This window comes from Nyctibius grandis, chromosome 1 (assembly GCF_013368605.1).
Source record: "Nyctibius grandis isolate bNycGra1 chromosome 1, bNycGra1.pri, whole genome shotgun sequence".
In the NCBI taxonomy this organism is placed as follows: Eukaryota; Metazoa; Chordata; class Aves; order Nyctibiiformes; family Nyctibiidae; genus Nyctibius; species Nyctibius grandis.
This window is the reverse complement of record NC_090658.1, coordinates 47,476,791-47,490,435: the sequence shown is the minus strand read 5'-3', so window position 1 is coordinate 47,490,435 and position 13,645 is coordinate 47,476,791. Positions and strand designations below refer to the sequence as shown.

Genomic DNA, 13,645 nt, shown 5'->3' with positions numbered 1-13,645 from the left:
TGGCTGGGCTGCATGCATTTTATAGCTGTCTGGAGATGGTACAAGTGCTCAGGTACTGTTCTGTTGCCAGATGCTTCCTCGACTGAGATGCTCAGGCAGCAAGAGGACAAAACACTAAATATTTCAAGCTGTTTGTTTAAGCCTTGTGTGCATGATAGCATGTCATACGGGCCTGTGCTCAGAACTGCTTTCAGACCTTATTAGAGCTAAGATAATCTGATTGTTTAAATGAAAAGCAGGACTGCAGCGGCAGAAATTTCCCATCCCTTCGGCATTAGTTACCTGGCACCCAGCGCTTGGGCCGGCAGGACCCGGCTGTCCCTGTCTCCACCTTCAACTCCACCAGCTCCAGCTGCCTGGGTGTACTGAAAACATCCCGCTCTCTTGGCGCTCTCCTTGAAGCCAAAATGTAACTGGGCACTGCACTACAAACCACGCCTGACCGGCCCTCTAAAATCAGGGCATGGATGTTAAATCAGCCCTACTCCCATTAGAGCCACAGGATTTTAATTACTAACTGTAATAGGGGCACTGAACGAGATCAAGTCTAACCCAACTTCATCATCCCCGTTTTGATTCACTGTTTATTTGCTTAAAGAGGAAGAAGGGGCATGCCAAGATGGAGGGCCATTTCAAAAGGAGCAGAAAGATCTCTGAATCCCCCTGCTTTTGCCAAATAGGACTTGGGAAGCTGAGACTGGGAGGGATGACATCTTGGTGATCTAGTTCTGGCAACCTAATCCATCTAGCTTTCATCCTCTCCTTTTCAACACATTGTTTTGAAGGAAAAAGAACAAACTTTTGATCTTTTGGATAGGTCAAGAGGGAAAGAAAGAGTAAAAATTGAGAGTTTAATCCTTTTACTCTGCAATAGCGTACATGTCCCACTCACTGACGGGTACCCAAGCTGCAAGGTAGAGATTAAAGGCAATTTATGCAAGAAGAAAAAAATCTGTTCTGACTGTACAACAAATACAGGTACAAAGAAATCTGCATTTCTTTGAGTCTGGCACAAAATGGGATGAGTTATTTTCAGCTCCTATAATTGGTTCTTCTGCATAGTAAAAAAACCTGTGTCTGTCTTAGTAAATGTGTAACTGCAGGCTACGCAGACGTGCTGGGCCCAGTTAAAGGTCATGTATCCCTCCCTAGAACCTTCTATGCAGCCGGTGTTAAGCCGTGCTCAGGTCTCATCGGGTCCTGTCTGGCCTGAGCTAACTTTTTTCAGCCCCCCAGCCTGTGATGTAAAGTAGCTTTGCGCAATGCCACTGCAGACACGTAGAAAGGGCCCTCCCGTGGAAAGGGCATAAGTCCACCAGCAATCCTGCCGCACTGCTCCAGGGGGAAGAGGTGTCACGAGGAGCCTGCCCGAGGGGGAACGGCGTCAGAGGGGCAGCACACACCAGGACGGAGGTGAGTAAGCACACTTACTGGGTTTACTTTGAATGCCAATGTTTCAACTCAAGTTTTCATGCTTTTCTGAAAGGCTCTGGGCTGACTTCTTTAGAGAAATAAGCCATGCTGGCTTTCCACAGATGGTGCTTAGTGCAAGTGCCAGCAGTGAGAACTGCCCTTCTTGCTTCTGCTCATGAGAAAAGAGCTGACATGGTGGCTCTGGCAGCTGTAGAGATGTAACTACTGGGCACCCATGGTGCCTAACGGCACAGCCTGACCAGGTGGCACATAGTCATCCCCACTGCTGCAACAGGAAGGATTAGGAAATGCTTCAAAAGAATTGTATGATGGAGAGAACAGGGTGGGAAGGGCAGTGCATCTAATTCGTGGCTTTTTTGTTTGTTTTCCTGAGCTGTCTCAATCTGGAAAATGCAGAGAGTAGACTAGAAATGCACAGTGGCTGGGCTAACTGTGAAGGTGAAGTTGGGAAGACACCTCCCAAGATAATTTTTTAACCAGTCATAAAGAATGAGGAAGCCCTACAGTGCTGCATTACCTGCTGCTAGCAGGGCTGGGGAGGCGAAGATGTGTCAGGGAGCAAAGGGGATGGCAGCACCGACTGCCGCTGCCTACATGCTAATTTAGAGGATGGGAGTTAATGGGGAAGAGCAATCCTTGGATGAAGGCACAGGGCTGGAGTTCCTACACTGCATGCCTCTGGGGAACAAATAGTTTCAGGCCTGACCTGCAGGCACCCACTAGGAAGATGCTCAGATATCCCAAGGAACCATCACAACAGCTGAAACTCCATTTGGAAACCAAGCTGTTAGATAGGAGCCTACAGCCTGGGAACGTAGATGTGCACGTTAGCAGGCGTAGGTACTTTAGATTAGATATTAGGAAGAAATTCTTTACTGTGAGGGTGGTGAGACACCGGAACAGGTTACCCAGAGAAGCTGTGGATGCCCCCTCCCTGGCAGTGTTCAAGGCCAGGTTGGATGGGGCTTTGAGCAACCTGGTTTAGTGGAAAGGTGTCCCTGCCCGTGGCAGGGGGGGTGGAACTAGATGATCTTTAAGGTCCATTCCAACCCAAACCATTCTATGATTCTATGATTCTGCTTAGCAAGGTATGCCTAATTACCAAGCATCTGTGCGTCTCAGTTTATGTATTTGCAAGAGAGTGGTGATACGGCAAACTGGAGTATTATTAGGCATGAAGCACTTGGGGATTCCTCAGTGAAGTGAATGTGGTTATACATCATAAATCAGGCTGAGAAAGTGACAGGTCTTGAACATCTGGATTTAAACCCAGACACTTCCACCCTGCGTAAATTAAAGTGTTAGTGAGACAGACATTGCATTACATCCTCTCAAAAGCTCAGGCTACAAGAATTACAATACCTGACAAGCTGGCATGACTCAAAAAATATTGGAGAAGGAAGGCAGAGAGCAGAGCTTGGTTACTGGCAAGGCTGCTAGCATTTTGCCCATCCAACGAGCTCTGCAGAGCTTGGAAAAGGCAAAAGAGGGTGCATATAGCTACAATAAACAATAAATGACTAGTAGAATAAAACAACAGCTCTGAATAACAGTGTTTTAGCCAATGATAAGTGTTATAGATGTATAATTTCAAATGTGTTTTTAATTTGTGTATTTGAAATGCAAGTCATATACTAGAAATCCAGGGAAGGTACCGCTGAGCTACTAGTTATAAAAAAAATTGGATATAGGAAAAGTGAGCATCATAAAAATGCAAAATTTGTCAGTGTATTTACACACATATGTGTATGTATGTACGTGTGTGTATGTGTGCCCATGACTTTCTCATTCCCAATATGCACCAGATCCTTTGTGCCAAAACACCAGTGACCTCCACATCCAGTAAAATTCTCTACTTCTCATCAGGAAAAATAAGAGCAGCAGGTGGTCTTTTACTGCAGGAGAAGACTGCCTGTACAGTAGATTAAAACTCAGATTAGCCCTTCTAGCTCTGTATTCAGATAAAGAAGGTGCTATGAAAATGGTTTCAGCGTTAGCACATTTGTATAAGGAAGCCTTGAGTGTGTTTGCGTAGAAGCTAGAATGAATGTTTGCACTGGGCTATGAAAACACAAAATGCTCTGCCAGTGCCAAGTATTATGCTGACTGGACATACAAAGCGGGATCGTTCAGTGGTCGGACCTGAAGAGACCTGCTTTCCAAAGCCACTTCCTGCGCAACAGCAGGCAAATCACTCATCCAGTCTGCATGTCAGCAAGATTTAGCACAGCAGTTTGCAGAGAGTGCTCTGGCCAGGTCCCAGGAGCAATATACTTGCAGTATTGTAATGTTTTGCCAGACCTAGCACACTCTAGTTTGCAAGCCCAACTAGTCGGCGTGCACAACCACATTGCTTCCCATGCTAAATCGTTAGGGTACTACAGCGGGTAATGGAGTCAAGACTGTGCTTAGAATTCCCCCACCTGCCGCCATTGAAACTGGTGGCCAACTCACCTTGAGCTTTTCAGGGGGCAGAGTCAGACCAACCAGCAGTAAATACTGAAATTCCTGCTGTTGTAACTCCAACGCGACAGTAGCACCTCACCCTGTGAGTAAGAGAAACTGTATTTACAACAGGCTAATCAGGCTTCTTACCTCCCCGCTTTTTCTTTCAGCAGACACCGTGAAGCAATTTTTCGACATGAATCTTGCAGCCGATCTTCTCTGTTTGTTGGCGTGCCTCACTGCAGTGACTTGTGACCGGGTTTACGTCCACCCTTTCAATTTGTTTTCTTTCAACAAGAGTACCTGTGAGGAGCTGGAAAGCCTGGTCCAGGAGGGAAAGAAAACTTTTGTCCCTGTCTCGATTGAGTCTGAAGCCACACCTGCCTATGAAGATGACCTGAACGACAAGGATAAGCTGGAAGCCCTGAGCCTGAATGGCTGGGGAAGGCAGAAACTGAGCTACCTGAAGGACTTTGTGTATGTCCTGGGCATGCGGTTTTACAGTGAGCTGCGGAAAGCGCAGCGGGGCCAAAACGTGCTCCTGTCCCCAACCAGTCTTTATGGCTCCTTAGTGTCTTTCTACCTGGGCGCCTCAAATCAGACAGCAGCTGATTTGCAGGGTTTGCTGGGATTTGTTCCCCCTTCTGGAGACCCTGACTGCACCTCCAGGGTGGATGGACACAAAGTCCTTTCCAGCCTGAGGATGATTGAAAGCCTCATCCAGAGCAGGGATGAAGAGCTGCTCTTTTCCAAGATGCTCTGCCTGTTCTCTGCCCCCGGCATACCTCTGTCCCAACTGTTCGTGCAGGACTTGTTCCCCTCCGCTGATGCTCTCTACGCCCGAGCCGTTGACTTTACAAACCCAAGCGAGGCAGCAAAGCAAATAAACGCCTTCGTGGAGGCCAAAAGTAAGGGCCAAAGCAAGTGCCTACTGACAGACATCGATCCATCTGCTGACCTGCTGTTTGTGGTGGACGTCCGCTTGGCAGGTACGAGGCAGCAGTGTTCATTTTGGGGGCAGGCTGGGTGGAGGACAGGCAGTGGCCCTGCTCCCAGGAGGAAGCAAGGTCATGCCTGGCCAGTGGCAAGAGGGAAGGGCTCAGATGAAAGGCTGGACTGCTGCTGCATGTACAGTGCCCTGCTCCCCACCACTGTGCTGGGGGTCCTGCCTGCACTCTGCCACGAGCCAAGCAAGGGCAACAGGGAGGAGGTGGAGGGAGATGGCCTCCAAGAAATTTTCCTTGTCCAGGAAGTTAAGGATTAGGAAAGGTGTGGGAAGGTGCATAAGAGAGGATTGCGCAGCATTTCTGACTGCAAAGGAACTAAAAGTCATGAGGGGCCTCCAGCAAAAATGATCAGGAAGCCAAAGCAAGCCAAAGAAATATCTTTCCCCAGAACCTGTACTTCCACAGGGGAGCTGGGGAAGAAAACAAAGCAGAGGCACAGATTCAGGAAAGGCTAAAGAATATAATGGACATGGCTGCTCCAGTGGCCATTAAACACAGAAGTCTGAAGGCAACTTCTGGCTCAGGAAACAACCAAACAAGCTACCAGTTATGGAAGCAGGGAACATATACAAAACTAGAATTAAGGCAGCCCCTTAATTACCTAGGGTCATTCCGTGCTGCTGTCCCAGAAATTCCCCTGTACAACTGAGCCTCCTCTTCTGAGTGTAGCTGCTTTTCAACATCCTTGTGACTCAATGCAATACCAGAGATGGCATGCTTTAGGACAGCTTGCCTAGCAGTGACTGTATTTCAGACAAATTGCAGTGAGCTGTAAGTTTCTAAGCGGGCCTCCACTGCTAAATGTGGACCTCCGGTGCCCATGAAATGCTTTTGTGCCTTCATCTTCCCACCTGTAAACTGGGTATCAGGTTTTCTTTGCCTTTCATGGGTGCTGTCATTAACTGATCCCAGCTCCTCAGGGAGCTGTGAACATCAGCTTTCTCTTCAGTGTAAGGTCCAGCATAGAGATAATATCGCAAAAATAATTCTCGTGTTACAGACTTGGGTGTGGTCACAAAAGCAGCGTTTTCCTTTAGCAGAACAATTTTTTCCTCTTCTTCTGTATTGGAAACTTGTAATTTTACTAGCTTAGGAACACATGCTCAAGGGTCTGAGTTACTGGGTCAGCTCTACTACCTCTTCTCTCTCAGAAGGGTGCGCTTGAGATATTGTAGTCTCTGTTCATGGGATGGAGAAAATTGGCTCAAGAACAAATGAATTAGATAAGCAACTCTCTTCTAATAAACACAGGAGATGACTTTAGCATTTACTTTGCCATTTGGTTGCGGAGGGGTAACCATGACAGCCAATGCTGTTGTGTTCCCTGTCTGTCCCTATAGCTGCAGAAAGGAAAAAGTACATTTTTTTTCCTCTGAAACACATTATATATGCTCCTGCGATGCTATCAACAGCCATAGGATTGATAAAATGACAGAAATCCATACAAAACAACAGCTAAATGTTCCAATGGTCTCAACTGTTGTTTGCTTGCACACAATTGTTTTCACACTTGTAGACTTGCTACTGAGCAGGGACTGCCATTTAGAATTCTATGCATCAGGTAAAGTTTTGCTGATGGACTATTATTTTTTTTTTAAGTTGCAAAATAATAACAAAATAGTGAATGAAAACAGCACCGTGGGACTGCACAGTCTTAAGTGCCCTTACCTTCTCCCATTTAAACTCTCTTTTGAACAGACAACCCTTAACAACTTCAGTTTTAACTAGAAATTTGGTAGGACGCTTTTTTTTGTTAAGATGGTTTTTGCTGGTTTTTTTTTTGTTTGTTTTGTATTTTTAAGTAAAGAGTCATAGCTTTCCACAGAAAGTCATCCTCTCATTAAACTTGTCAGGCTGGCATAAAGCCTGTTTTACAGAACATGGAGATCATCACCTGAAGCAGAGAGGTCTAACGTTTCTTTCCTGTACTCCCAAGTCAGTTCTGCAGAGTACTCTTTTACTCTCCCAGGCTACATCTTCGCTCTGTGACTGACAGCCTTTTTCACTTCAGTTATCTTCCAATATTGGAGACACAGGTTTCTTCTCTGCTCTGACACGGTTGCCGAAAGGTTGCCCAACCCCACAGCTTCTGTGTCCCAGTATGAGAGATCTCACTGTATGAAACAGTTTCTTCCAACGTGTCATCTCTCACAGTCTATAGAAAGGATGTTCATCTTCTTCAGTTTTCCTCATTTTACATTCCCGGTGTCTGAGGCAAAAAGCAGGGTTTCTTTAGTAAACACATCTCTCCCGTGTCCTAAAAAAATGCTGTGAGAAACAAATAGTCATATTAAGACTACTGACATCTTTTAGAGTGCTTTCAGGGGAATGCACACCTAGTTATATGTTTGAGGGCACAGATGTCCAGACCCTCACCTAGCAGAAGGCCACAGGGAGCCGTTTCAAACACGGGGGTGCTGATTTGTCACGGTTCACGACTGGCACAGTATTAATGCACTCAGTCCCAAAGTCAATAGCAGACCTTTTAAAAGTTGCAATATCTTTCCCAAGACTATTTAAAACCAATTACTATCCCACCTTGATACATTTAGATATCTGAATGCTCAGTTCTTTTTTTTCCTTTTATTTAACTCTGTTACAGTCTTGACTTTTGCTATCCTGTGAGAATAAATTCTGCAGGTTATACAGACCCTGTGAAAGTGGCTCCTTTCTGCTTGCATCCCTTGTTCTTATAAAACAAGAAGAAAAGGTGAACAACTCTGCTTCCTTATTCTTTGTTTTGCTTACACCTTTCACATCTCCTACCTGCTGCTGCTTTTTGGTGAAGTTATAGCAGGTGAGAGTGCCTAAATGCTCTTTTTATGCAAGGTCATTTAAGAGGCAAGTGTTCCTGTGCAAAATCACTTACTACATATTAAATATGTTAGGGCCAGCATTTATCTGGAGAATAGACTATTCTCCAAGGAATAGTCTGCAAGGAAGTCTTGTCTTTACCACAACATATACATCTGTTTTCCTAATTTCCTAATTCTATCAAAGAGCAGTTTCGAGATTTCTGATCTTTGCTCTTCTCGCCAATGGCAGTAGTTTCTTTAATGCCAACAGGATTATCTGCCTAACTGGGCAGCAGCACTGATCTATGGCAGTGAGCAGATAACATGTTGAAATGCAAAGCTGCACAGAAGCAGCAGGAGGCGAGAGCAAGGCTTCCCAAACTTGGGAACTGGGTAAGAAATTTATATTAAGGTTTAGCAAGCGTTCAGGCATGGTCTTCCTAACCTCCTTAGCTCAATCAACACTTCGGTGTTATGCTTACTACCTTCCCCATTGCTTTCGTTTGTAAGATCGCTGAGGGTGGGACCTCACCCAGAGCTTGCACTGCCTTCCCTCTCCCGAGCCCTGAGAGCTGCCTGAGAGCGCTCCTGCAGCAAGGGCTGGCCCTGATGGATGTGCTCCCAAATGTGCCATCACCAACACTTGAGGGATGGAGAGGAAATCCAAGCAGACTCTCCACATGGGCCTGCAAGCCAACCAGGAGCCACATGGCAGCTTAGGAGGAAGCAGGCAACCCAGCAAGCAGAAACACTGTGCCCAGGAAAGGCCACAAAGCCAGTAGAGATACAGCAGCTTTGGCCACAGTCCTGATGGTCACGGTCCTTGTGCTGTCAGCCTGCACCAGCCTCTGCCTGATGCTACCAGAAGGCATATTAAAGGCAGGATACAGATGTTTACAGTAGCTAAACATGATTTTACACACACAGCCCTTGTCTAATGCACAGTGTGTTGTTTTTAAACAAACATATATACCAGCTAATGGGCAGAGGAGAGGAGTGAAGAAAGAGAATCAATTTCTTCTTTCTCAATCTATTTTTCAGTGAACATTAAGCAAGCCTCCCGGCTCAAAGAGCCTCAGGAGTTCTGGGTGGATTCACACGTGAAGGTCTTGGTCCCTATGCTGTCAGTCACAGGGACATTCAAGTACAAAACTGATGCCAGTGGGACTTTTTCGGTGGTGGAAGTCCCCATCAGTAAGACCACGCTGCTGGTGCTGCTGCAGCCCATCAATGGCAGTGACCTGGAGCACGTGGAGTCTGAGCTGCCGTTGCAGTCCTCGGCCTGGCTTCAGCAGCTGTCCTCAAGGTAGGGCTCGGGCATACGCACCCTCCCGGAGGGATGAACGAGACAGGGTGCACTGCGCAGGGCTGCCTGCATGCTGACCGGGTTCAGACCCTGCCAGGGCGGGTTTAACACTAAGCACAAAGGGAAACACCTGCAAATCCAGGGGAGCTCAGTCCGAAGGAGCTTGAATTCAGTGGGATCAGCTTTTGATCTGGGGGTGTTTCAAGGAAATAAGCAAGTGCCTTTCCATAGCTGACAACACAGGACCCACGAAATGGGATGATCTGGGGTTTAATAGCATACCCGGGGCAGATTTAGGGTGATTTCCCACTTGGAAACAGTAACATGATGCCCATTGGCCCTTGGTAGCTGTCTGTCCCCACATACTGAGCACTTCTTGCGGCTGTTTCCACATGCCTGTTCCCCAGGACTGCCCAAACACCATGCCTTCATAGTAGAGAGCATGCACTCACTTGTCTCTCTCTTTTCTGCAGAGAAATTAAATTAACACTGCCAGAGTTAACAATAGAAGGCAGCTCCGATCTACAGGAGCTTCTTGCAGATATGGAACTGCCTGCACTGCTGGGGAAGGGGGCAGATCTCAGCAAAATAAGTGACTCCAATCTAACCATTGGAAAGGTACAGTACACATCACCGGCATTTAAAAAAAATGCCTCCTGCTCAGTTTCAGCCTCTTTAACTGTATAACTTTACCTAGAACAAACCAGTCAGAGCCATGTGGGACACATGCTAGTAGGGGACTTTCCAGATGACTGAACGGTAGTGAATACTTTTTAGATTAACGCATCAGCAGGAACAAGTTTGCTTTAAACTATTCAAATTTCGTCACTGCAGCAAACATAACGTGCAACAGAGATACGAAGTTTAAGGTCTGAGCATGCTAGGTACTCTGAGTACAAATTAGACTGCATTCATTACCACCTCCAGCTCAAACACCTCCAGGCACTGCAGCTGGAGTGAATAGCAGAGGCTGCAGCTACTGGGCTGTTGAGGATATTCCTCCATCACTTTGGGACTACTCCCAGAAATCATGAACACAGAAGTGCGTGCAGCACACGACCTTACCTGAAGACAGGCTCCAGTGTTCAAGTCCCAAGGGGAAGAAGGGAGACCTCAAAGGAGAGGGCTGTCTTTCATAAAAATAAGGCAAATTATGTTCCAGAAGTATAATTCAAGTGCCTTTACTTTTATTTAATTTTATTTTTATAAGGTATCCTACCTTGGAAGTTCTGTCAGGGGCTTCAAGGGTACCAGGATTTCATATAGCCCAAGTGTACAAGCAGTTGTACAGGTTTTTCATACGTTGTGGAGCAAGTACTCCAAGGTCTTTTTTAAACATCCATGGAGTCTATCCTGTGCTGCTTACAGCTGATTTAAGTTACTGGTTACTTCATGTGCTAGAAAGCACTTAAACTCTCATTTGTCTCTTCACTATCATTTTCTGATGACTCTGGATTTACTCATAAGTTTTGCCTTACAGGTAATAAATAGAGCCTTTTTCAAACTGACTGGTGATGGAACAGATCAGCCAGAAGACCCCACAGCACAGAAGGAAGATCTGGCGTTGCTGGAAGTGACTCTGAACAAGCCGTTCCTTTTAGCTGTTTTTGAAGAGAAGTCAAGGGCAATGCTTTTCCTTGGCAGAGTAACAAACTCACTGCACGGGGCTTAAATGCAAGCACAGGGAATTAGGAGGGAGGGGAATGATATGCATTTCCCATCACCTTTTTCTTCTTCATCAGCTATTTTTATGATCTTGTTGAGTGCTCTACTTAGCTTTGAGATGAAGCAGGTGGTGTTTGAAATACAGCTTTTTGAAAGCTAAAACATTGCAACATTTCATCCTTGTCCATCTATTTCACATGAGGTGACTCAAACTCTTCCTCCAGCTTCTCATCTTTCCTTATTCCCACTTTGTCTCCCTTCTGCCTCCAGCTCCCTTTTATGATGCAGTGGGGACAAAGTAGTAGCCAGCAGGGCATTGACTTAAAAAAATAGTTTTATAAGCACAAGCTACTATAGAAAGGTATAGAAAAGGACCTCTTCATTCCTTAAGAGGTCACTTTTTAATCTTAAGTTTGGTCAGTTTTGCAAGAGAGACCCCCCTTTTATGTTACAGTGAAAGTTTTATAGTTAGCCACAGAGATTTTTAGCTTCATCAGCAACATTTTCCTTTAAAATGCTGCCAACAGCATGGGCAGGCTTTGCTTCTCCCACTGAGCCAAGATTTTTTGCCTTGGAAGCAAAAACACATTTAGAGGAAATTTCTTCCTTCTGCAGCCCAGATGGATATGTTCATTTCTTAACTCTATGGAAAGCTAAAAATAGGGTTTGGTAGCATTAATGAACTGTGATGGATAAATTCTCATAGCCTGACAGAATTATCTCTGGTTTTTTTTAGAAAAAAAAATAAGGCCTACTATTCCAATACAATTCCATCCTTGGATTACTCTCTAACCTGACAGGCATTTATTACAGCCTTACAGTGAAAAAAACATTACTGGTTATAGCCCAGATCTGTAAAGTTTAACATATCCAAACCATATGTTCTTAAAAATAGTATTAATGGCAATAATCTGCACTAGTATAAATGGTGGATGTGCTGCTACACATGAATAAAAAGGTTTCAGTGGTCCGATCCAACTCTTAACACAGTCATAAAGGTTTGAAACATTAAACTGGAACAACAGATTATTAGATGACTCTTGAATTAGGAAGTGAGAAATCAAGAGTGAAAATCTCGGTCCTAAGGACGGTCTCTCAGTGGAACAAGGATTTCCATCTCTCGTCTCTAGATTTGTCTTTAGCACTGATGGCGTTTACAAAATAGCGGCAAACCTCTTTGGTATATGATGCCAGATGTATCCTACAGATCGCAGTAGCTCATTGTCATCCACAGTGGCTCAAATGTCTATCTAATCCAAAGGCACTAATGCCAGTGGCTTGCTATTGGTGATGTAGATACGTGACAGATCCTTCTAGCTTAATGGAAAAGACTAATAACACAACTCACTCTTGAGAATACTAAGATTTCAAGTGCTATGATATAGCATTCAGGTATTTATCCGATTATACTGTATGTATTCCAGATGCTCTAACATCTAAATACTGTACTTGTATTATAAAGAAACAATTAACTATAAATATGCAGAGACAGAAAGATGCAAATAAAACCACTTCCAAATTGCTTTGCCACAGTTCAGTTGGGTTTATGTCGGTAACTACATCCCTTGTTCTGGCCTCTGAAATTTGCTCCAAGTCAGATTTATGTTTTTTAAGACAGTAAACTGCAAATTATCATGCAATACAGCCAATGATACAGCTGGAAGCAGGAAAGAGGCAGCTTCCAAGTGTTCACGCTAATTTGAAAGTTATCCCATTTCCTCATTGAAGTCAGAAGGTAGCATCAGCCACAAATAAAACTTCAGACCACAAAATGTTGCATTGCTATGATGAAGATGGTGGATAACAAAAGGGAGCCCCTGGCCACGCTGCCAGGAAGTTCTGGGACAAAATGCCATTATTCTCAGGTGGGGGCTGCAGGCTGTTGGAGGATTCCATACCCTGTTCAGTGGTTACAGGCAGAAAAACAAGCAAACAAAACCCACCACTCACAAAACCAAACACTCCTCAGAAAAGAAAATTTGTGGTGGAGAGCACCTCTCTGCTGACACCCTGGAGAAGAAAAGGAAGGAAGAATGGGCTGAGACAGGGAACTAAAAGTATACTGGCCAGAGCAAGGGCTGGGAAGAGAGGTGCTGGAGCAAGTGCTACAGTACCAAAAAGATAAGCTATCTGTACATGTACCCATTCTCCTAGGTATTCAAATGGTAAAAAAAAACCAAAAACAAACCAAAAAACACACCCCAAAATACCCCCAAACTAAATCTCTCCGCTTCTCCAATAATATATACTCTCCTGAGACTTGTTTCTGACATCAATTTTACATCTAAAATTTTTATGGAATTTTATGCTCTTCACTCTCCTCCTCTCCTCCTCCAGTTCCACCAAATTCCTCTGCCAGGCACACAATGATGCACATTCCAAGCATCCTAAGCATCATTCACACACTGAGCTCTCAGCTGCAGTCAACAGCTCAACAGTCCAGCAAATGAAGCACCTAAAATCATGCTCTAACAGACAGGAGATTTGGAGAAAGAAAACAAATACAAGGACAGGCTTTTTAAGTTTCATCAAAACCACATAGTTTATCCCCGAGCACAGCTGGCAATTATGCTGATAAACTTAAAAAAAAAATCTAGGCAGCTTGCTTCCTCATCCTTCCAGTTCAAGCATGAAAATACAACTGCTGATGGAAAAAGAAGAGTAAATATCCCTTGAGTGGTCCAGCCAAATACACATATTGCTAGTTATCTTTAGGTGATGAGGTTAAAACAGTCTGGTCCACTTCCTGTATAACCCACAAACTTGACAATCCAATTACCATTTTAGAGGAAAACATGCCACCACTCTTTCCCTCCTCAATGCTATTATGCAACACCTCTTCCAGCTAAATTCCTTCCAGACTTAGAAAGGCACAGCAAGTTTTCCAGAAGTGCCAGAAGGGAAGAAGAAACAGACAGAAAACCTGCATTACTGTCATAAAGTGAAGTGCACTTAAAAAAAGAATAAAAAAACCCTGAGGAATAGAAGAAAGA

At 44.7% G+C, this 13,645-nt stretch overlaps 1 protein-coding gene across 1 annotated transcript; it reads left to right on the top strand.

The window, feature by feature from the left end:
- The first annotated feature begins 1,352 nt into the window (after positions 1-1,352).
- On the top strand, positions 1,353-10,659 carry AGT (angiotensinogen). Its single transcript, XM_068395977.1, has 5 exons — positions 1,353-1,413; positions 4,050-4,868; positions 8,723-8,987; positions 9,461-9,605; positions 10,468-10,659. The coding sequence occupies exons 2-5, from the start codon at positions 4,076-4,078 to the stop codon at positions 10,657-10,659; spliced, it is 1,395 nt and encodes a 464-aa protein (XP_068252078.1). The 5' UTR covers positions 1,353-1,413; positions 4,050-4,075.
- The last annotated feature ends 2,986 nt before the right edge of the window (positions 10,660-13,645 follow it).